This window comes from Callorhinus ursinus, unplaced genomic scaffold, assembly GCF_003265705.2.
Source record: "Callorhinus ursinus isolate GAN/ISIS: 27379988/994484 unplaced genomic scaffold, GSC_fseal_2.0 scaffold10, whole genome shotgun sequence".
Taxonomy (NCBI): domain Eukaryota; kingdom Metazoa; phylum Chordata; class Mammalia; order Carnivora; family Otariidae; genus Callorhinus; species Callorhinus ursinus.
Window position 1 is genome coordinate 24,011,838 of NW_027397072.1, and position 23,995 is coordinate 24,035,832.

At 46.1% G+C, this 23,995-nt stretch overlaps 1 protein-coding gene across 1 annotated transcript in view; it reads right to left on the minus strand.

Annotated features, from left to right (window-relative positions):
* The window catches only part of ALK (ALK receptor tyrosine kinase), a 678,620-nt gene that overhangs the window by 2,732 nt on the left and 651,893 nt on the right, over positions 1-23,995 (minus strand). Inside the window, exons 23-28 of the mRNA XM_025867990.2 lie at positions 23,116-23,245; positions 16,582-16,679; positions 13,114-13,206; positions 10,498-10,599; positions 1,246-1,380; positions 437-527 (exon numbers count right to left, since the gene is read on the minus strand). Coding sequence (XP_025723775.1) covers positions 437-527; positions 1,246-1,380; positions 10,498-10,599; positions 13,114-13,206; positions 16,582-16,679; positions 23,116-23,245 — 649 coding nt within the window. The remainder of the gene's footprint in view (positions 1-436; positions 528-1,245; positions 1,381-10,497; positions 10,600-13,113; positions 13,207-16,581; positions 16,680-23,115; positions 23,246-23,995) is intronic.

The following is a 23,995-nucleotide window of genomic DNA, read 5'->3' on the forward strand; positions in this document are numbered from 1 at the left end:
TCTAGTGGTTATCACTGGGCACCCAATTTTACAATTACATATTGTTAATTATTTCACATTATTATTTCTCTAGCCACGCTATAAGCTCTTTGAGAACACGTGTTTCCCACACTTCTCTGGAGCTCCAGTTTTGTCTAAAAAACGATTAGTTATCCAGGACGGGGACGGATTTAGTTCATACTTGTGAGTTGAATTGATCCCCTAATAGTGTTGGGTGTCTGCAGCTGCGTCATGTGCCAGAGAAGGAAGAGGCAGTGACCGGCATTTATTTACAAAGCGGGCAAACTGAGGTACCAGTCAGCTTACTTCATAGATCAACAGTCATTCTCGTGATCATTAATAACTCCTATTTTCTGGCTGGCTTAACTTCCATTTCATAGTTTGGTATTTGCCACCTTTTCATATAAATGCTGGTCAAAGGGGAAAATGCTTATACCTGGGTGCAGTATTCAATCCTCTCCAAAATTATGGCGAAGTTGGGCCTATCTTCAGGCTGATGTTGCCAGCACTGGGTCATTATCCGGTATCTAAAAGAAGAGTAAAGACGCTAATTTAAACCAGGAGAAAGAGGGGTGAATACATTTTCCCCAGCACTTCTCTAAGGGGGACCAGAAGGTGGCACCGTCTTGGAGAGTGACAACTCAGCTAGGTCCCATGTGGTTGGCATCTGCTGCCCTCTGCTGATGGGCCAAGGAATGGTGCCCAGGTGCGAAGGTATTAGAACACCAAAGCTCCCTAACAGACATCCTTGTGTTTATGTGAAATATGGCTCCTCTCATTCCATTTCTGAATTAAAGGCACCTCTGGGGAAGAATATTCTAATTATATTTCCCATCTGCCTTGGTTGTGGGAAGGAGGTGAGGGATGCCAGACAGGACAGCAGAAAATGCAGGGAATGGAAATAGTCAAAGGAGACTTAAGACAGATGGTGCAGGGCAGCACGGTGGGGAGTCCGGGACACAGACTCCTAGGCGGTGTTGAGGAACGTCAGCCTGGTGAATCCACAGTCTCCAGCCAGACAGAGGATAACGTTTCAGGCATGACATTACTGCTTTCGAGGGGCCGGAAGACTAACCCACCTCACTGAAGTCACAGACACACTCCTATCCTGGGGCATATTAAAGGAGGTCAGCCATCTATCTGCCCCTCCATCTTAAAACAAAAAAAGCATGTGTGGCTGCAATATTTTTTGAAAAGAAAAACTGTTCTTAGCAACTCGTAGAAATGTTCCCAAAAGAGTCATACACGGGCCCAGGGCAGTTCTTAGGTGGGTCCATCCGTCCTCCGCTGGTGACGAACTCCAGAACTTCCTGGTTGCTTTTGCTGGGGTATGGCATGTATCCAAGAGAAAATATTTCCCACAGCAGCACTCCAAAGGACCTGCACACAGAAGAGATCGTACGGGTTTGCATATACACACACATATATACGCACAGATGTTAAATTTTTTATTACACATTTTTCCACAATTGAGAATTCTTAATACGGAGAACAAAAATAAATAAAGAATGAGAAAGCAGCCACAGGTGATGCTCTATAAAACGATAACCATGGTTAGCATGTTATTTTTTGTTCCAGTCGTTTCTGTACTTAGATTTCTTTTACATAATTGCGGTTATATTTCAAATGCAATTTTGAACCTTGACTGTTTTTGCAATCTCTATTAGAGCATAAACATTTTCTGTGCTCATAGAAACATCTGAAATGGCCATAAAACATTCCATTGAGTAGTTGTGCCATAATTTGCCTTATCATTTCCATATTGTCTTCAATTTTTAAAATATTCAAAAGACTGATGAACAGCTTTTAAATCTGTGATGCATTTTTTAAAAGGACAATTTCCTTAGGACAAATCCCTCAAATTTACGATTAGGATAATCTAGTAAAATCTAGGATAATTCTAATCAAATTACTAGATCAAAAGAATATGAACATTGAAAAATTCTTGGCACCCTATTGTCCACTTCCACACTTCCAAACGTGTCATTCCAATCACAAGCAGCCAGCATTGTGCAGGAATGCATCAGACACTCTCACCCACATTGAGTATCATTAAAAAATGACAACTTTGACTGATTTTAAGGGAAAAAAATGGTAGAATCTTTTAAATTATATTGACTTGATAATTAACATGGTTGAGTGTTTTCTCAAGTATTTATTAATTCACTTCCTTTTTTTCCTCTATGAATTGTTTGTATCTTTTGCCCATTTGTATCTACATATTGTTCTGTTATTTATCAAGTTTCTTTTTGGTTTGTAGACGTACTTTATGAGATGCTAACCTTTATCCAAAATTGAAATACTTCTATCAATTGCTTTCTAAAACTACCAAAGATTTTATTTTTAGGTAGTCAAATCTATTTTTTAAAAATTTTGTGATTTCCTCCATCTGTTTTATAGATTAGGCAATCCTCCCTTCACTAAAGATTAGGTGAGTATTTGCTGTTTTCTTGTATTTGTTCTTCGTCTCCAGCTGGATCTGAGAACTTAGTTTGGTGTGTGGTGTGAGGTAAGGGTTCTAAATTGAATTGTTTTGCAAACAACCACTCTTCTAACACTATGCATGAATACTTTTCCCCTTACTATTGACTTGTGAGTAAAAACAGATTTCTCGGCTCTCTGTTGGCTTCATCTCTATGTCTGCTTCTTGCATTGATACCATTCTATGTTAACTCTTTGTATATTTATGTTTTAATATCTGGTAGGCACTTTTTTGATTATTTCTCTTTTTAAAGACATATAGTTAAGGGGTGCCTGGGTGGCTCAGTTGGTTAAGCATCTGCCTTCGGCTCAGGTCTTGATCCCAGGGTCCCAGAATTGAGCCCCGCATCAGGCTCCCTGCTTAGCAGGGAGCCTGCTTCTCCCTCTCCCACTCCCCCCTGCTCTCTCAAACAAATAAATAAAATCTTTAAAAAAATAAATATAGTTGAATTCTCATTTGTTATTTTAAATGAACTTTAAAATGATACTATCATGTTTCAGAATCATCTCCTTTCATATTTTGACTAAAATTTCTATTTTAAAACTTTAATTTCATTATTAGCTTTTTGGCCAAAAAAAAAAAAAAAAAGCGCGCCTATCTTTGTTTTTGTATCTGGTTGTAGTTTTTGGATGTTATAAATATTCTATCAAAAATTTTAGAGAACTACAGCTACTCCATCTCCGAAGGAACAAAAAGTACATCGGCTCGGTGAAATTTCAGACTCTAGTGAGGAGCATAGGGCAAAGATATTTTCCACATTTTTCAGGTGAGAAGGCTGAAGCAGAGGTTATTATGCAATTAATCTGAGACAGACTGGAATACGTTATTAGATCCCTCGACTCTGGTACCTACAAATTGCCTGGTACGTATTTTTCTCTGTTTGGTGGTTTGTCTTCCTCCAAGGCAAAACAAAATAAGCAAAATCATGCAAAAGCCTGGCAGTAAGGCCTCAAGAATTCCATATATCTGTTTTCTGCCTGTCTAGATAGCTAGAGAAATAGATTGTGGTATCTTTGAGAGAAGCATCATATAGATGGCAAAAAGATGTTTATTTTCTTGGTTTGGAGTTCAAAGAAGCAAGAAGTAGTGTTGGTCATAGAATTTTGATAATTTCAGGTAGGGAGAGTTGTCAGATTTAGCAAATAACCATACAGGACATCCAGTTAAATTTGTTCCAGACAAACAAGAAATGCTTTTAGAATATAAGTATATCCCAAATATTGTATGGGATGTACTTATACTAAAAAATTATGCACTGTTCATCTGAAATTCAATTTTAACTGGTCATCTTTTATTTTGTCTAGCAACCTTACAGGTCAAGTAAATCTATATTTTATCTGCCAGATGTTTTTTACTTACCTATAAGCCTGTCCTAACTAGAAGCAATCGGTCCCACAGCTTTGCAGTAAACATTCCAAGTCAAATAAAAACAAGTATTTTAAAAAATCCCACTCTCCTTCTCTTGGTATTAAACTTGCTTTGCTTGAAATGATAGAAACAGGTTAAGTGATTGCTGATTAAATTACTTTAAAAATTTGAATCAATGAAGATAATCTGATGAAAAGGTTTTAAAATTATGAGTTGTGCTGTGCTTATCAGTCTTTTAAAGTTACATTTTATTTTCCTTTATTCATACCTGGAAGATTGTCTTGAGGTGTGGAGCACGGTTTTTGGAAAACTGGGAGCCCAAAGTGTATTGGGCTTCCAGTTATGGAATGAGTAAGTTTCGGGGATGAAAGGTAGAGCAGAGGGCATGTAGTCAATGGTGTTGTAATAACGCTCTACAGTGACAGATGGTAGCCATGCTTGTGGGGAGCACAGCGTAATGTGTAGACTTGTCCACTCCCATTCTGTACATCATGTGTCAGCTATACTTAGAAAAAAAAGGTTGCTGTATTGTATTTAAATATGCAGCCATCTGATTCCACTGTCTCTTGCAGTTCTCCTCGAGCCTCAGACTCACAGATCAGAAGTCCACTCAACGTCTCCACTGACCCATCTTACAGACATCTCACACTGGACTTGTGCAAAAGCTCTTTCCGCACCCAACCCATCTCCTTTGTTCTCTCCAGTGATGGCCAACCTAGGAATTGTCCTTGATCTCACTCTTTCCACACCTCCCACTCCACGGCCTACTTTCATTAGTCCTGTCTGCCACCTTCAAGACAGAGCTTGAATCCCACCACTGCCAATGGCTTCCCCTGCCACCACTAAGCCTAGCCCCTCTGTTCTCTTATCTCGAAGTGGGTAGGATTTCCCTATCTTCCCCTGTCCCACTCCAGTCTCTTTTCATTAGCAGCCAGAGTGATGTTATATATATATTTTTTTTCCTAAAGATTTTATTTATTTATTTGACAGAGAGAGACACAGCGAGAGAGGGAACGCAAGCAGGGGGAGTGGGAGAGGGAGAAGCAGGCTTCCCGCCGAGCAGGGAGCCCGATGCGGGGCTCGATCCCAGGACCCTGGGACCATGACCTGAGCCGAAGGCAGACACTTAATGACTGAGCCACCCAGGCACCTGATATTATATATATATTTAAGGATCTTGTCAAACTCTGGCTTCCAGCCTTTCAGGGGCATCCTATTGGGTGCTAAATAAAACCCACATCCCCTAACCTGGTTCCTAGGGCCCTCCATGTCTGGCCCCTGCCTGCCCTTCTAACTCAGCTACCACTGGCCCCTGTGCTCACTAGCTCCAGCCATGAAAGCTTGTTTTCATGCCTCAAACAAGCTCATCTTGCCCCTGCCACTGACCTTTTATACTTGACTTCCTCCTCAGCCTGTAAAGTCTTTCAGATTTTTCTGCCATTCAGGCATTGGACTGTCACCTCCTCCATGGAGCCTTCCCCACCATCTGTATTAAAATAGCTTCCCTCCTGGGACCCCTCCACCCCTCCACTCTCGATCCTCTGCTTTTTTGTCTCCCTGGCACTCACCAGTATCCGAGGCTATGCAATTTACCTGTGTCTTTAAAGGTTTTAATTAGGAAATAATCTAAACTTTAAGAAGGAAATATAATTTAATAGTTCTTTAGGTACTGAGATGTTAAAACTTTGTCTTATTTGTGCCTAGTCTCCTTTTCTTTTGGAAGAAATAAAATAAATACAGTTAAGTCCCACCCTCCCTCCTCTCTTCCTCCCTCCCCTTCCCGCACTGAAGTTAGAATCTAGAAAACACAGATGTGTTTTCACAGTTTATACAATGTGTAAAAGCATAAACCGTAAAGAATCTGTATGATAGACTTGATTTTTGTATTGTAAAATTATACTTAATGATATTCCATCCCTTTCTGGAACTTGTCTTTCTTTCTTTCACTCAAGGCTGCACAGAGATTTATCCATGAGGATACATGTAGCTTTGGGTTGTTCTTTTATATTGCTAAAGAATTTTCCATGATATCAGTAAATCACAGTTTATTTTCCATCACCCATTTGAGGGGTACTTAGGTTGCTTTGTGCTTTTTCTCTATTATAAACAATGCTGCAAACGAACATCCTTGCCCAACTCCATTTTTGTCGGCCTCTGTCTAATGCAGACACTTGGAGGTAGGATTGCTGAGACGTAGGAGAGACGTGTTCAGCACAATTACTTAGAACACAGATTGCTGGCCCCACCTCTACACTTCCTATCCCATTCGGCCTGAGGGGGGCAGCTAAGAACCTACTCTTCTAACACATCCCAGGTGATGCTGGTGCTGCTGATCCTAGGACCACACCGAGATCCACTGGGTTTGGGTAAGTCCGATCTCGGCGACTTAAAACAACAAAGCTCCTGCTCACATCGTCAAACATGGGTCAGAGAGGGACTCCGTTCACTGTGGCTCCTCCAACTCGTGATGTTATTTCCACACAGGTTTCACAATTTGGAGGACTTTTGTCCGTTGTCTTCTTGGTTTCCTGTGTTGCTGTTGAGAAATTCGATGCCATCTGGATGCTCTGTTTTTATCTCTGACCATTTTTTACCACGATTATTTTGTTTTTCTCCTTAGAAGCTTACAGAATCATGATCACCATTGGTCTGAAAATTTCATGATGACATGCTTTTGTGTGGCTCTCATGATCCACTGCAGTTGGCACTTGTTGGATGCTTTCATTCTGGACATGTATGCCTGTCTGTTCTGGAAAATCTTCGTGAATTATTTCTTTGATATTTTTATTCCCTTCATTTCTTCTGCACATTCTTTTTGGGACTCCTGTTTGTCAGCTAATTGGACCTAATGGTCTAATCCTCTTAATTTTCTTTTCCTTTCTTTCCTATGCATCCCATCTGCTTATAGTTGTTTTCTTCTTCTTCTTTTAAGATTTTATTTATTTACTTGACAGAGAGAGCGCACAAGCAGGGGGAGCTGCAGGCAGAGGGAGAAGCAGGCTCCCCACTGAGCAGGGAGCCCGATGCGGGCCTCGATCCCAGGACCCTGAGACCATAACCTGAGCCGAAGGCAGACGCTTAACTGATGGAGCCACCCAGGCGCCCCTAGTTGTTTTATTTTCTAGAAGATTTATTCAACTCTGTCTTCCAAACTTTCTGGTACTTTTGCATATCTATCATCATATTAAAAATATAAATTTCTTGAGAACAGTTTTAGATTGTAAATAAATGATGCCAATAATACACGGAGTTCCCACAGGCTCCACATTCAGTTTCCCCTATTTTTAGCATCTTATATTCATATGGTACATTTGTTACAGTTAATGAGCCAATATTAAGGCATCATTATTAACCTATAGCTTATTCAGATTTCCTTAGCTTCTGCTGAATTTCCTTTTTCTGTTCTAGGACCCCGTTAGAATATCACATTATATCTAGTTGTCATGTTTCCTTGGGCTACTCTTGACTGTGACAACTTCTTAGGCTTTCCTTGTTTTTGATGACCTTGGCAGTTTTGAGGAGTATTGGTCAGGGCTTTAGTAGAATGTCCAATTGGGATCTGTCTGCTTCTCTTATAATTAGACCGGAGTTGTTGGGTGTGGGGAGAAAGACCACAGAGGTTACATGTCATTTTCATCACATCACATCAAAGGCACACGCTATCAACATGATCTAACACTGTTGATATTGACCTTGGTCACCTGACCTGACGTTGCTGTGTGCAGCTCACACAAGCTTCCGGAGACTAATGCTCCATCTCTTTCAGGGCTCTCTCCTATTTTTATTTCTAAGAGCTTTTTTCTCTAAAAACCTTGTTTTAAAAAATCTTTCATCCTTAGATCATGGTTGCAATAATTTATCTTTCTGAGAATATTATGGTTTTTTTTTAAGATTTTATTTATTTATTTGAGAGAGAATGAGATAGAGAGAGAACATGAGAGGGGCGAGGGTCAGAGGGAGAAGCAGACTCCCCGCTGAGCAGGGAGCCCGATGCGGGACTCGATCCCGGGACTCCAGGATCATGACCTGAGCCGAAGGCAGTCGCTCAACCGACTGAGCCACCCAGGCGCCCGACGATATTATGGTTTTTACAAGTTTTCCTAAGCTTTCTGTATTTTTCTTCCTCCAAGTTCCCTCTTTATGTTTGTTTCCTTCAGATTAGACTCTTTTCTCAAGCCTTTTTTGGTTCTTGGCTGGCTGTTCATATTTTATGACTGGGACATTGCAAAGCCGATGGGAAGCTCTTGTAGATCTTGTCCACTGGGGGGCAGCTGGCTTGCACCTTTCACTGGGTGTATCAGTCTCCTGTGGCTGCTGTAACAAACTGCCGCCAACTTGTGGCTTGAAACAATAGAAGTTTGTTTTCTCTCAGCTCTGAAGGCCAGACATCCAAAATCAGCACAGTATCCCAGGATAAAATCAAGGTGGATAAAATCAAGGTGTGTGCAGAGCCACACTCACTCCAGAGGCTCCAAGGGAAAATCTATTCCTTGCCTCTTCTGGCTTCTGGAGGCTTCCAGAATTCCTCGACTTGTGGTCACACGTCTTCCGCCTCTATTTCTGTTCACATTGTCCCCTCCTCCTCTCTGTGTGTGGAATCTCCCTCTGCCTGCCTCTTATGGGGACTCTTGTGATGGCATTTAGAGCCCCCAGATAATTCAGGATGACTGTCCCACCTCAAGATCTTCAACTTAACCACATCTGTAAAGACTCTTCTTTCCTTATAAGGCAACAATGATAGGTTCCTGGGATTAGAGCCTGATACTTTGGATGGCCATTACTTAGCCTACTGCCACTTGCAGTATCTGGAGTTTTTCTCTTCATTGGTCAGTTCCTCCAGTGAGGAGTTCTCTGATCGACTCCTACCCGTGGCCGCGTTCTTGGCACTGAGGGGAAGAAGGAGGGCACACATTTTGAAGTTGGTAGACTTAAAAAATATGTATCCCTGTTTATAGTAGAGGATTCATCCTCAGTAATGTCTAATGTGCCCAAGACCAGAAAGGCTTTAATTCAGTCTCTTCACAGAGGGAACCCCTGGTTTTGGGTGATGGTAGGGGACAGATAGGGGGTGAGGGAATGGGCCAAGGATCTGGTTACTTTTTAAACACATCTGTAACTGATTTTCCTGTCTGCAGCACTCTATGGCCAGGGGTGACTGGCACCCTCAGTTTCTGGGCCTTTCCGGGGCTTTTGCACAGAGTGAACCAGGCTATTTCTGGACCTAGATATCAACTTTCCAGTCTCCCAAGAAAGGTACCACTTGTGCATAAACTTCCCAGTTTCCAAACTTTTGTCATTGTTGTCATTTTTGTCCTTGTGGGTTTTTATACAACTAAAAAGACTCCCTTTAGTGTTGTGCATGTGTGTGTGTGCGTGCATGTGTGTGTGTGTGTATTTTGGCAGACAGCACAGGTTTAATCTGCCTTTTAAAATTCTGTATTGCTCTTATAGACATTATATGGAAAAAAAGTATGGAGATTTCCTCAAAACATTAAAAATAGAACTACCTTAAGCTCCAGCTATCTCGCTTCTGGGTATACAGCCAGTGGAAATAAGAGTCCATATCTCGAAGAGATATCTGCAGTCTCAAGGTCACTGAAGCATTATTCATAATAGCCAACTTACGGAAGCCCCCTAAATATCCACCGACAGGGGCGCCTGGGTGGCTCAGTTGTTAAGCGTCTACCTTCGGCTCAGGTCATGATCCCAGGGTCCTGGGATCGAGCCCCACGTCCGGCTCCCTGCTCGGCGGGAAGCCTGCTTCTCCCTCTCCCACTCCCCCTGCTTGTGTTCCTGTTCTCGCTGTGTCCCTCTGTCAAATAAATAAAATCTTTTAAAAATAAATAATTAAATAAATATCCACCGACAGATGAATGGATAAAGAAAACGTGGCATGGATATGTACCATGGAATATTACTCGGCCTTAAAAGAGAAGAAAATCCTGCCAGTTGTGACAACGTGGATGAACCCAGAGGACCTGACGTGAAGTGAAATAAGCCAGGCACAGAAAGACTTCCTGCACGTTCTCACATGGAGGTGGAATCAGAGCAGTAGAGAGCGAATGGTGGTTGCAGGGGCGGGAGGAGGGAAGACATGGGGAGATGTTGGTCTGGGAGCACAAAGGTCAGTTTGCTGCAGGACGAGTAAACTCTGGAGATTTCACGTACCGTGTTTTCCACTCTCAGTTTTAACTGTAAAATGGGTCTCAACACCCCTAAGCATGTAGCACTTTTGTGCTGATAATTATTTTCTCCTTTCTTCTGTTGATGGAGAGAATGTCACTGATCAATTTTTCTAATCTTAACTCAATGTTGCATTCCTGGAATAAACCCCAACTTTGTAGTTAGGTGAGAAAGAAAAAATAAATCACGTGTCTCTCAATGTGTAGTCCCCGGCCAGGGGCACCGGCATCCCCTAGACCCTTGCTGGCAATGCAGATTCTCTCAGGGTGGGGACAGTAATCTGTGATCTACCAGGCCTTTCTGCTGATTCGGATCCATGCCAGCATTTGACAGCCCCTGTGGCAGAGGTGCGTTGACGTGTCTCCTCTTACTCTTCCCCGTGGGAGAGTGTGGGAGCACTTGGCTCAAGAGCGGTAGGGAAAGGCCCTCAGCAAGACCCGCAGGAGGGCAGCGGAAAGACTCACCATGTGTCCGTTTTAGAAGTAAATATTCCTTCCATGAAGGCCTCTGGAGGCATCCATTTGACGGGCAGCATGGCGCAGCCTCCCTTTCGGTAGTAGCTGGCTCTGTGGGGAGAAGAGGGGACCCACACTTGGTTCTGGAGGGGGCTCCGAGTGGGAGCTCTGCTGGGCAACCATAGTCTGCAGCCATTCCAGGACTAAAATGGACGAGGGGTTCCCGTGGCTCGGGAGGAGGGCAGGGGGACACATGAGGGGCTCCCGTGGCTCAGGGGGAGGGCAGGGGGACACAGGTCATTGAAAATTAAGGTAAGAACTTTGGGGTCATTTAATAGGAGGTGGCCCGCTGGAGGAAAGGAAAGATCTATGTCATGACTAGAGTATCCGGTAGCAGATGGGTAGATTTCCCTGGATGGGTTTCGTGTATTAAAACTCGCCACGACTGACAGTATTCCAGCCTGGTGCCTGATGGTCCACAGTCATGGAAGACCCAACCTGGGGGGACTGAGAGCAGGGCCTGTGTCTTGTTCGCAGACTCTTGGATTCTCCGTGGCACTCACACAGTGTTTCGGTCAATATAGGTGCTCAGCAAATAATCTGGGGAGCTGGAGGGACACTGCCTTCCCGAGCACACCCTAGCCCGAGAACACGGGGCCGGTGACAGAGTTGGCTCCAAAGGTGCGAGGTGATTTATTAGTTTTTATCATGAGCAGCATTAATGACATCACTGGCATAGCTAATAAATTAGCTCACACCTTCGAAGCCAGCTCCACCCCCAGCCCCGCGTCCTCCTGTTGGGGTGCGCTCAGGGAGGCAGCTCCCCACCAGGCGCCTAGATTAATTACTTCACTAAACATGTGCAGTGGTCCCCCTCCTCCATGGGGCATATCCTCCCAAGACCCCCAGTGGATGCCTGATACCAAATCTTACATAAACTAGGTTTTTCTTATACATACATACCCATGATAAAGTTTAGTTTATAAATTAGGCACAGTGAGAGATTAACAACAAAACTACAATACAACAGAACAATTATAACAATATAGTGTAATAAATGTGAATGTGGTCTCTCTCTCTCGAAGTATCTTCCTGTCCTGTAGTTACCCTACTTCTTGTGATGTGACATGATAAAATGCTACGTGAGGAGATGAAGTGTGAGCCCAGTGACACAGGCATTGGGACGTGGAGTTAGGCTACTGTTGACCTTCTCATGGTAAGTCAGAAGGAGGGTCATCTGCCTCCAGACCACACAGTCGACCCCAAACAACTGAAACCCGGGAAAGAGAAACCACGGATAAAGGGGGGCCCCCGGACCTAGTATTTATTCTGCCGAGTGCTGAGGACATGAATAAGTCATGGTCTCTGTCGCCCCAGCGGAGAGTTTAGGGGAAGAAACAGACACACAGACGCCTGCAGTGGAGAAGAACCCGTACAGTGATGGAGTGTGTACGAAGCTCAGGGACCCAGAGGCGGGGGTGAGGGACAGGAAGAGCTTCACTGACGGGGGCCGATGGAGCTGAGTGCTGAGGAGCTCTCCTGGAAGAGTATTCCTGACCCGTGAGATGGCATGGGCGTGTGGGGCCAGTGGGGCCAGTTGGGGTGGTGAAGCCAGGGCCGGGGAGCCGTCAGAGCTGAGGATGGAGAGAAAGGGCTGGCTCGCGGAGTCATGAGTCATGCTGCAACATTCGTATCTTGAACTAAGGGCAATCCTGGGTATTCTGAGAAGGGGGAGGGTGGAGCTGAGACCCTGAGAGGTTAAGAGAAGGGAGAGCAGAGCACCTGACCCTCCCTGTGCTGCTACCCTGCAGGAACGGGGTGCCCTCAGCACTCCCTCCCATGTCGATCCCTACCAGTTCTATGGGGGCCTTCCGGGCTCCCCCATACGCTCAAAGAGTGAAAGCTCTCTGTGACCACCACTCCTCACTCCTTCCCTGGATTAGGGGTGGGAGGTGCGTAATTAGTGACCATGCAAAGGAGTGACTTGCTCAGCTCACGCAGCACGTCACGGTTGTAAATAGTCAGCCGAAAGTGAAATGAGGGGTTGGGAAGAGAAGAGTAAGGTAAAGTACAGTAGGAGGGTTTTCTTTTTAATTAGAAAAATTATTTTGTTTTTTAATGTACCCCTGAGACTATGACAGGGGTAAAGAGATGAAGCTGAGCTATGGGCTCTGAACCACCCTCCCGTGGCTCCTGGTGTAGGTAGAAAAGACTGGGGAGCCGGCCCATAATGTTGTCAGTTCTGGGGTGCTCCTGTCTGGGGTGATGGAAGCCAAGTCCCATTTAGAATTCCTGAGTATTGAGGAGTAAAAGTTTACTGAGAATTTTTTCCCTATTAAGTATCCGGGTTACTCTGTGTCTGAGAACATTCTGGGATTAGAGAGTTGGAACCAGAAAGACGATCTCCTTAAGAACATGGTGTCAGTGACAGCAGTCGGTGTGATCCTAGAATTAGACCACCAGGCATGCGCACTAACTAAGCTGTTGTATGTCCCGGAAAGGGCCTTAAGGAAATGTTAGGCGGCCAGTGGACAGGGCGCCAGAGAGGACTTAGGGCACAGGGCAGCCACGTCCCAGTCTCTTGAGGGGATGGGGCTTTGTTGGGTGACAGCCGTCTTTGCTCACCTGTAGATGTCTCGGGCCATTCCAAAGTCTCCAATCTTGGCCACTCTGCCAGGGCCCGGACAGGTCAAGAGGCAGTTTCTGGCAGCAATGTCCCTGGAAGAAAAAAAGGAAAGCGAAAATGCATTTCCTAATTTTATTTCTGGGAAGATACACAGGTAATATTCATCACAAGAATTTTCACCTCCAATTAAAGTTCAAATAGTTCCCTCCTTTGCCCTCGATTTCCTTTACTATGTTATACTCCGGTATGGGAAAGATAGCTCGACCCATTCCAGCCCTCAGAACTAACAGGCGAGTGGAAACGGATTAGGGCAGATGATTGAAAATGTTTAATGGGATGGCAATAATGAAAGTAATGATAATAGGAACTAGAATTTATTGGCCTTTTACTCTGCACTAAGCATTGTTCTAAATGTTTCATGGTAATTATCACAACAACCCTAGAAGATACAGGGCTCTATTCTCATTCTATTAAAAAACTTAAGCTAAAAGAAGATCGTATAGGGACATAAGAAATGCCATTTGGCCTTAGGTTATTTTTTTGTACAGATTGCTGTTGGTTTCTGCCAGTTGCCTGGGGCTTGTTCTGGGAGAGCATGACTTGCATGATACCAAGTTCAAGCAGGTCAAAGTATTCCCCAATAATTCTAGTTTTCTTTTTAAATAAGCTACTATTGTTCTTACATTTATGATTTTCACTAATGCTTTTGCTAAGCCGTATGCATCACAGCTCTGGGGCTGAGGGATCATTTCAAGTCGTAAAGTTAACGTGTTTTCTTTGCCGTTGTACTCCAGATGGCCTATTTTCCTGTAGCACGCCTGGAAGGCATGATCAAAGCTCTGTAAGACTCATCCACTCCTCAACTGCTTACCCATTCTTGACATGCATGTGGGAATGAAGGATGCATCCAAAGAAAGTCTGGAATGGGTCTCTAATAAAATTGAAGTCCTGGGCAGAAAAAAAAGTCTTTCTTAGGGAGTACAAGTGGCATTTTCCTGTTTTCAACCAGTTTCCCAAAGGTCCTGATCTTTGGTGAAGAAATAAGGACATGGATAACATGTGAAATAAACAGGATCTAGACTGAGGGTCACTAAGATACCAGAACAGGGGGGCAGAGTGGGAGATGGCTGTTGTCAATGCCACTGACCTGATACAGAGGGTTTCAGTTGAATTTTGAGGAGCAGTGGTACATAAAATACCCTAATAAAACTATGAAAGCATAACATATATGACATCAAAAAGAAGAAAAATAGTAGGATATATAGCCATTGCTTCTCAAGAGAAATATACTGAAGCAGCAAACAATATTTATATCTCCAGGAAGGTCTTTACGCTGATGCGCATGAAATTGTTGCTTAAAACAGTGATCTTGAATTTAATGGTAAGAAAGTGAATGTGATATCAGAGAACACACCAAGAAGTGGTAGAATGACCCATAATTCTTGAAATGGCAATAAACCATGTCCAAAGGAAACAGATTTAATAGAAAAACAGGAGCCTGTGGATCTGGGAAAGGAGTTCCGCTCTGAATTCAGGAGGTGTGCACGCATGGGAGACTGGGAATCTTGAGGTGGATGTCCGTGCATGAGAGGGCATTAGAGGTCACACTGCTGTGGGGGTGTATGCCACAGAGCTCATGGACAGTGAGGAGGTGGGAAGGATGCTTTCCTAATGCTGGTTACCCCAAAAGAAAAGCTTTGATTGGGATGGACAATTTCTGTTAGATGTTGCCTTTTGCTTATAAAGCAGACCCTCTGATACATTACTGATTTGATCTCCGACAATTTCATTTCTCAAAAAAGATAAAAGTAGCAACAAACAATTACTCTGGGACATAATTCTGACCTTCAGTAACTATTTACAGATGTGGAAGTGATAAGAATCTCGAGAGAATGTGATCCTGTTCTCTCATTATCTACAATAACAGAGCACTGGATATAGTCAAAAGGTCTCATGGCTCCAGGAAAGCAGATTTTAAACAACGACAGAGGAAAGAAGAATGTGACCCCTCAGCTGGAGAGTCTGGACGGTTGGGGACGAACATGGGGCTCAGATGAGGAAGCAGAAATGATCTCGTTGAGAAGGGAAGGCAGGTGGCCAGAGTCACCAAGGTGGCTGCCCAGCTCGCTCTCCAGTGAGTCCAGACTTAGAGGACACAGACAACAGGTGGAAAGGTGGCTCTAGCCAAGAATGAATTCCAAGACGAGCACAACCTTGTCCTATCTGAGCAGCCATAAAGCCCAGAGCTGAGATTTATGGAACGTTCTGGCCACAACAGAAAGGGCAAGAACAATGGCAGGGCTGCCCTGTGCTTTGAAGCAGAGGGCGTAGCTTTGGAGGAGAACATGAAGGACTGGTCCCAGCTCCTTTTTCACTCCTGTTATTTCTATTAAGCACAAGACCTACAAGTGGGACAGAGTTAGAATCAAGAGGAAGATCTGAAGACCAAAGAGATGGAGTGACAGTGAAAGGATATGCCGGTGTGACCGTTTATTGCCTTGTTTTAGGAATGAATTTAGGAGCCCAGGCGAGTGCCTTTCTTGATCTTTAATTTCTCCATTTTTATTAGGGCAGGAAGCATAGCTTGCTATCTGCTTACATGCTTTTCCATCTCTGAACTCACACAGCTTCTCTCATTTCCTGCTTCGTACTTACATATTCTAATTATTACAAACATGTCTTATGCTCTTTGAAGACATTCGTTAAAAAGTGATTGTTCATTCACCAGGCTGGTATTTACTAACTGAGAAGCATATCATTAGGAAGAGCTTTGCAAACAGCCTAACAATCTATTTGACTTTTCAATTTCAGAATCAAGGTGTCAGCTGAGAAAGTCGTCAACAACCACATGGAAAGAAATATGTATAATCTATCATGTCTATAGCATTACATGTGGATTTGATGTCCCAATCAAATACCATTTAAACATAAGCGTCCTATAGAGTAGAGGAGATGAAGTATGGAAGCAAAGAAAATGATCTATTATGCTTCATTTCAGAGTATTTTAGAAAAAATTAATGTATCCAACAGACATTAATCGTGCCCCACGAAATACCAGGGATACGAAGATGAATAAAACAGGTCCTTGCCTTAGGGTTACCCATAGTCAAATATGTGAAAATAGGAACTCCTCTAACTTCCCTTAAGGAACTCGGTTTTCTAGATGGGAAAAATGTTAAAGTGATAGTGGACTGCAAGGTACCGGCAGGAGTCCCTGCGGAAGGTCAAGAACAGCTCGGCTAGATCTCTGGCACTGGGAAGGAGATTTTATGATACCCATTTTACATATGGGGTAAATGAAGCCGTGATAGAATAAGTAATTATCTTAAAGACAAGTGAAGCCGAGTCATCCAAACAAGTCTGGAGAGAGACCTACCATTGTACTCTGAAGGGGGGCACCTGAGTGCTTGAGACATGCAGGGAAGCACACAGAAGGCAGAGGGGAGAGCAAGGTCGCTTTGACTCACCGGTGGATGAAGTGATTTTCCTCCAAATACTGACAGCCACAAGCGATGTCCCGAGCCACGTGCAGAAGGTCCAGCATGGCCAGGGAAGAGGGCTGGTTCTGTGGGGAGACAGAAGCGGTCCGCTGACGAGAAGCTCATGGGCAGAGAAGATCTGAAACGCGGCCTTTAAGAGCCGGCAAGGAGCGAACACGGACTCGCTGTCCAGCTGGGTCTCAGCCCCAGCCCACTTCAGGAATCACGAGGCAGCTTTAAACACATACGTCCGGGCCTCAACCCAGACCAACGAGCCTGCCTCTCTTGGGGAGCGTTAGTGTTTTCAGGTTCCCTGCGCACCACCCCCCGCCCCGGGTCCGTGCAACATGCAGCCAGAGCCGAGAGCCCCCAAACTACAGCAACCCAGGATGGGGCAGGTCTATTCTGCACATTCTTCCACCTCAAACTTCACAAACACTCAAACCTCCTAAACTTATAAACAAACCTGCAAAGAAATCAAAGGAGATAGGTTTTTAAAATGTTCTGTTTAAATGTTTAAAAATATTTAAAGAAATCATCTTCTTCAAGAAGATCTAGACCTAAAGTGGACTGAAAAAGAAAAGTTCTCAGGAAATGCTGGGCTGGTGAAGAGCTATGTCAAGCATTCTTCTGTGAAGTCTCTTGTGCAAAAGGAGAAGTCACCCCATCCCGGGGGGTGCAGCTCATCTCAGCTTCCTCGAAAGCCTTGCCGGGCACCTGGCAGGCTTTTCCGAAGGCTACATTCCATCTTGGTGTCTCTCTTAATTCCTAAATCCTCGAAGTCTGCAGTAGCCTGTTATCACTGTGTCACATTCACTTTGCTGTTGTGTTTCTTTGACCATATCCCCAAGTAAACTGCGAGGTCCCTGAGTGGGGATTTCAGTGTCCAATTCCGCAGTACACAGCATGATGCTCGGCACACGGCAGCAGTTCGGTGAATACTGGGGAGGGGTGGGGGGTTGGTTGATGACAGCTAAACTTTGATTTGCCCAGATGCCGGCTGGGAGTTTTCTCTGCCCCAGATCAAGGCCTCCTCAGGACTCCCTGGAGCAATAGTATGGATCTAGGGGAGGCAGAGAGGAGTCGAGCTGCTCTAGGGCATGCTTCAATTCTGGGGGAGACAACTTGGGGAAGGATACACCCTCTGCCCACAAGACATCAGGCAGTGCCTTATATGCAACAGAGCAAGTCCAGGCACATGACCTCCTTTGATGCAACATCCTGTGTGGTTGTAGGGAAGAGATGGTATCTCCATATTAAAGAGAAGGCTGAGGGCTCAGAGAGGCTAAGTAACTCACTACAGGTCACACAGCCAATAACCGGGAGCCGAAACCGCCCTGAGCTGGGCTTTAAGGATCTGGGTTGGGGGAGGCAGGATTCTAGGAGTTAAAACTGGGCTGCTCAGGATAACATGTCCAAGAAGGGATGGAGAATTCATGGACACAGTGCATAGTACCCAACTGAATCAGAATACAGCACACAAATGCAGTGAGCAACATAGTTCAGTGGCCAGTTGAACTGACCTGGGCTTCATCCCTGCTTGTCCTTTACTCACTGCGTGGCCTGGGACGAATTACTTTGCCTCTCTCCAAGTCAGTGTCCTTGTCTGAGAAAGAGGCATGTTACTATCACCCTCGCTAGATTGTTACAAGGACCACAGCAAGAATCACAGAGTGAATCCTTCATGAAAGGATCTGGAGTTATGGTGGGGCTACTACATGGAGGACCACGGTGGTCTCAGGAAATGGTCCCTGTTTTGGCTTCTCTAAGGGCCTGATTAGGGTCAGAGCCTCTGGGCACTGTGAGAGAGTACCCATCTCCTGGGGTGGGGGGGAAGTAATATATTTCCAAGGGAAATACTAATCTTTTTTGCTATAGTATTAGAAATATCTTCTCCCTCTCCAGGAAAATGCTCTATTCCTATAAAAGAGGACCGGTCATAGCTTCCCCTGAGTCTCTTTGTGTCTTAGCCCCCATCACTCAGGATGCAAGGACCACTGATGTCTTAAAAGCCTGGCATCTGGCAGGGACTAAATCTTCCCAGGCATTAACCCATGGGCCAGGTTTATCTGAGCTCCCTGTCTTCTGCTGCTCAGAGCAAATTAACTGCTCCGCTAATCAGTCTGCACAGAAGCGGACAGTTGGCAAGCTGTGTGTGTGTGTGTGTGTGTGTGTGTGTGTATGTGTGTGTGTGTGTGAGTATGTGTCTGGGGGGAGAATTGGGGAAGGTTTAGATGTTGTGTCAAACTGATAATCAAACTAGCAATGCAGAGCATAGCTAGTGTGTCCAATGGCATTTGTATTGATCTGGGCAAAGAAGAAGTTGGAATCAGGGTTGTTTTTTTTTTTTTTTTTCCCACCGATTCACCACTGAGTGTGGCACTGTTTGGCAACCATACATTCTTTGGCAGCCATTGTCATGGACATATATCTTGTCCAGTACTCAGAGAGGATTTTGTTCAGTATTTCCCAAAGCGGGCTTGTGGGATGGAATTTGATCAAATAGGCATGGGAATTCCTGGGTCCAAACGGTTTCTTGAGCACAGGAATTATCAGTCTTTGCTATACACTGATGTCCATAGCTAATCAATAAGACAGCAGTCTGCATGGCTCTGAAATGTGTCTGACCATGGAATTCTTTCGAACCTGCGTGTGAGTGTGCTCCTCAGGGCACTGGTGTTCCCCTCAGGGACACTGTTTAGACCAATATCCTACTTTTACAAGTCAGAAAACAGGCCCAGTGAAGGAGAATGATTTCTTTGGTTACAGCTTCTGAGGGGCTCTTCCCAAAGGGTAACGTATATACTAATAAAATGCAGAGTAATATTGGTATCTATTCCTTCCTGAAGTAGCTTCTCCTGGGCCATTTAGAGGTGAAGAATCAGAGGAGATGGGGTAGGAACTGTTTCACCAGTGAAAAACAGAATAGGGATATATTTTAAAGATTTACTTATTTTAGAGAGAGAGCAAGCGAGCAGGGGGAGGGGCAGAGGGAGAGGGAGAGAGAGAATCTCAAGCAGACTCCCCACTGAGCGTGGAGCCTGCCACGGGGGTCGATCTCAGGACCCTGAGATCATGACCTGAGCCAAAACCAAGAGTCGGATGGTTAACTGATTGAGCCATCCGGGCGCCCCCAGGGTAGGGGTATATTTTAAATTGATGCATAGAAGGGCACGAGAGAAAGGTGAAAGGAAGAAGCAGGTGCAGATGGGGAATGTGAGGTACAAAAAGCAGCAGAAAGCCCTTGTCAAAAACGATGAGAAGTCACTGCTGCTGGGGCCTCGTATTTCCTGGCTGCTGATGTGGCTGACTTTTCACCAGAACCAAATGCCCCTTCGTGAATTTTGGAGCCAGCATTGGTCTGGCAACCTCAGAGCCAAAGATTTACACTTGGGCATTAGCCCAAAGCAAAGGTTCTCGTCTGGACACTGTGATCCCTGGGATACAGGAACCTCCCGTGTCCTGAGCATCTGCTCAGAGCCGCTACCCACAGGCATTGCCATGTTCCAAATAGGTACAGACACTGTTGTGGTTAATGACCGCCACCTTTAATTGACAGGTTACTGACCCCTTAATGGCTTCTGTCATTATTGATTGAATCAACGGATACCAAAGACAGCTATTAGCCTGTATCAGGCTTATCTTAAACCCTCAATAAACATTTGTTGAATAAAGATTGGGTCTGTAAAATTACTTTGACATTAATCTTTCCTTCTTGAGAAGGTGGGGTCCTGGGACCAAATGAGGTTTTCATGAATTTTGTTTCCATGACAGCCTGGGTTGGCCAGGGCATCCATTCTGTCCCACCGCGTCTGCACATATCCGTTCTGTCACTTCATGTCAGCACACCTGTTATCTGAAGCCAGAGCCTCTTAGACTGTCTCTGAGGTCCTTCGATCCTGATAGTCTATGGAGCTGCTGGACCCCAGGGACGGCAGGAAGAGAGGACTAAGACCGTGTCTGATTCCGAATGCCCAGCCGAGCGCCTGCACACAGCAGGTGTCAGGTAAGCCCTGAGAGTTTCAGGGGGTTCAAACAAATGAACCGGGTGGAACTCAGGCCTTGGAATCCAGTGTCACACCTCTACCTGCCGTCTTTCGGTGTGTGTATTTCTCCAGCTGCGATGCTCATTGGCCAGTCCCTCCGGCCTTCATCCCGTGCAGGTTACTTGGATAGCCCCCTCTGCCCACGACAGTGCATGTTCCTTTCTCACAGTCAGCCCGATCCTCACCCAGCTAAACTGGATTTTGTGGCTCTGAGAATCCGTGCCCAACGCCCGGCAAATCTCCCAACCCCCAAGGAAGTTGCAGCCACAACTTGAGCCAAACTCATGTTCGAGGGCTCACTCTGGAGAGCTATAATCCAAGACTTAAAATCACCTCTCGTGGGTGGGCGTCTCAGGAAGGACCGGCTCACTTGGGATGCGTGGGTGTGTATGAAGGTGAGGAGCAGGGTGATTGGGCTGCTACCAGGACGTGGGGGCTTGGCCGGCAGGGAGAGCCACGCGGAGGAAGAGTGGGGTCAAGGGTTAGAAGAGTGGATTTGGTGAGTGGGATCCTGACCCTCAGAAGCGGCCCTCCCAAGGAGAGTCGACCAGCTTCTGGCTGTGGGCATCCCCTGGGCGGTGCCTGCAGTTAGAGGTCACAACTTGGCATCAGGCTCCTTAGGGTGGTGCAGGGGGTAGGAGGCGGCATGAGGTGTGAACGGTCTGCCTTTCCTTGCTGGTACTTTGCTCTTTGGGACAATACACAAATCATCTTTATCATCACAAGGCAGAGACGCTTTTGCTTGCAAGAGAGAGGGAAGATCCCCGCCCCCCATGTCCTCGGGTTTGCCAAGTGAGAGGGTCCCAGGCCCCCTGTACAAGCAAGTCTGTCCTTTGTGTGCACAATACTTTCTTCTCAAGCCTCAGGAGCGTCCAGGAGGAAAACCAGAGCCAGGTCTCCTTCCAAAGTGTGATGCTATGTGTCCTTATTTGACCCCTGCCAGAAGCACTGCTGAGAATCTCAGGGCACAAGAGCTGAAGGCTCTGCCTTGCCGAGTGGTGGTGGGAAAGCCTTTGAGGCTGGTGTCCATACCCTGCAGGGACGTCTGGCCGTATGGGCTCTCAAGGACCCAACCTCATCTTGGCATTCCATGGCTTCCCAAAGAGGATCATTTGGATAAACAGCACGGTATGTTGCAGCGAGCCCTGAATCAGGAGTCCCACGTTCTGAGGTCTAGTCTCAGGTCTTTCACTTCCTGTGTGGCCTCAGCAAGTCACCTAACCTCTCTTGAGTCACAATGTTCTTAGCTGGAAAATTAAGGTGAGATCTACGCTGTCTACTCCACAGGGTGGCTTTCAGAAATGTGGCAACCACGGGGAAGATGAAGATCATGCTGATGAGGGTTATCATGAGATGGGGTTGGTCCTCCACCCCCCTCTCCTCATCCTCCTGTCAGCTGTGCTCAGGTGTGCACACGCTCAACTTTGCCGGGAGTGAGACCGGATTCTTCTCAGATGCTGAGATAGATCACCCAGAGGCTTGTAGGAAGAGTATGGAGGCTCCCTGGCCTAAGGTATCCTAACTTCAGTCTGACTGACGGTGGGGATTAGAGCAGGTGTGACCTTTCAACGTTTCTGCCTCCAGTCTGAGTCCGTGAGAGCACCGCGTTCAGTTCTGGGCTTTCTGGCTCAAGGTGGCTGTCCTCTTGTTCTGCTGCCCCGGGGGTGGGGAGGGTACAAATCTTCCCTGTGGTCTTCATGGTCCAGCAGCAACTTGAGGAAGCTGGGTCTTAGCTCGGGGGTCTGCTCTGCTCCAGTTCCTGATGCTCAAGGCTTCCTGAAGACCCCGGCAGGGACAGGAGTTGGCAGCTGGACTTGGGGTAGGCCCCATGGGCTACGTCTTAGAATTCAGAACCATCTCTGAGATGTTCTAGTCCAGCCCTTGGATTTCACACTGCCGATCCTGAGGTTAGGGGGTTCACAGTCCTAAGCCACATGGGTTGTCTAATGGCCCACCAGGATGGGGGGGTGGCATTCCTGGGTCTACCTAGGTTTCTTCGCTCCCCCAAACTCCAGCCCCTTAATCATGACACACATGCAGAACCTTCATAAATATTTCAGTATTTTATTTTGACAGTAAATCTACAAGCTCAGGATGTCCCCACTTAAGAGATGGGGGTAGTGGGGTTCAGAATGAGTAGATGTAGAATGCCCTGCCCCAAGTCGGTTGAGTGAATGACATGGCCGACATGAGAGTCCCCCTCTGTGCTTGTCCCTAATTCTTGGAATCAGCAGGCCACAAAAATGGATTCAGGCTGGAGGACCCATTGCACAAGCCTGGCTCACGCTCCCCAGGGTGGGTTCAGCCGGCATCCACCTTCTGTCCAATCTCTCCTGGTCATTCCCCCAGACCCAAGCCCCAGGGCCGACTACCCTCCCACTGAGGATGTTGCTCCTCAGGCTGCCCCCTCTTGCCCCTCCCACCCTCTGCTCCATTCCCTGGCACAACCACTAGGGCAAGAGTGGGTCTCACTCACCGGGCGAGGGCGGGTCTCCCGGAGGAAGGACTTGAGGTCTCCACCTGCCATGAGCTCCAGCAGGATAAATCGGGGCAGGGCTTGTAGACTCACCCCAATACAGCGCACGATGTTCTGGTGGTTGAATTTGCTGCAGAGCAGAGGGGGAGTAACCAAATTTAACTGAGCTGAGTCTGGGAAAATCTTAAGTAGGAAAAGCAGGAGACAAAGTTATGTTTTCAGCAGCTGCATTATGTAAATGCATTCGGTAAATGTGGGTAGCCGGGGTCCCACGCAGAGCCTAGGATGGGGAGAATCTCACTGCTGAGCAGGTGGAAGAAGCGGAGGGCAGGCTGGGCAGGAGCTCCGTCGGCAGGAGAGTATTTGCCTGGAGACAGAAGGACGCTACACAGGTACTTGGTGAGGAAGTGGGGTCAGAGTGGGGGCGGGGCAAGAGAGCGGCCAGGGTCTTGTCCATTGGTGCACGGACCGCTGGCTAGGACTCATGTGTGAGTTCTCTGAGGAAGCCGTCAGGCAGAGAAGCTGAAGGAATTGCTTCCTCCAGGGACCGCGTGAGCCCTGCCAGGTGACCGTGTGTGAACGAGAGTGAGGAAGAGGGCCCTGGGTGCACCCTCATGGGTGCTCATGGGGAGAGACTGAGTCTGGCCACTAGGCCCTAAGATTCGGGTTTTCTTGCTAATGGGATCCTGTCAGGACACCTGGGGCGTGGGGCCAGTGTACTCCGTGTGGGCACACTCATGCAGAGCTGAAGGACTACACTGCTCTTCACGGAAATACAGCAGTGATGAGAGATCAGCAACAGTGAGAAGGGATGATTTGGGTCTCCTTCCACATCATCTTATACTTCCCAAATTTTAGTCAATAATCATGTATCACCTGT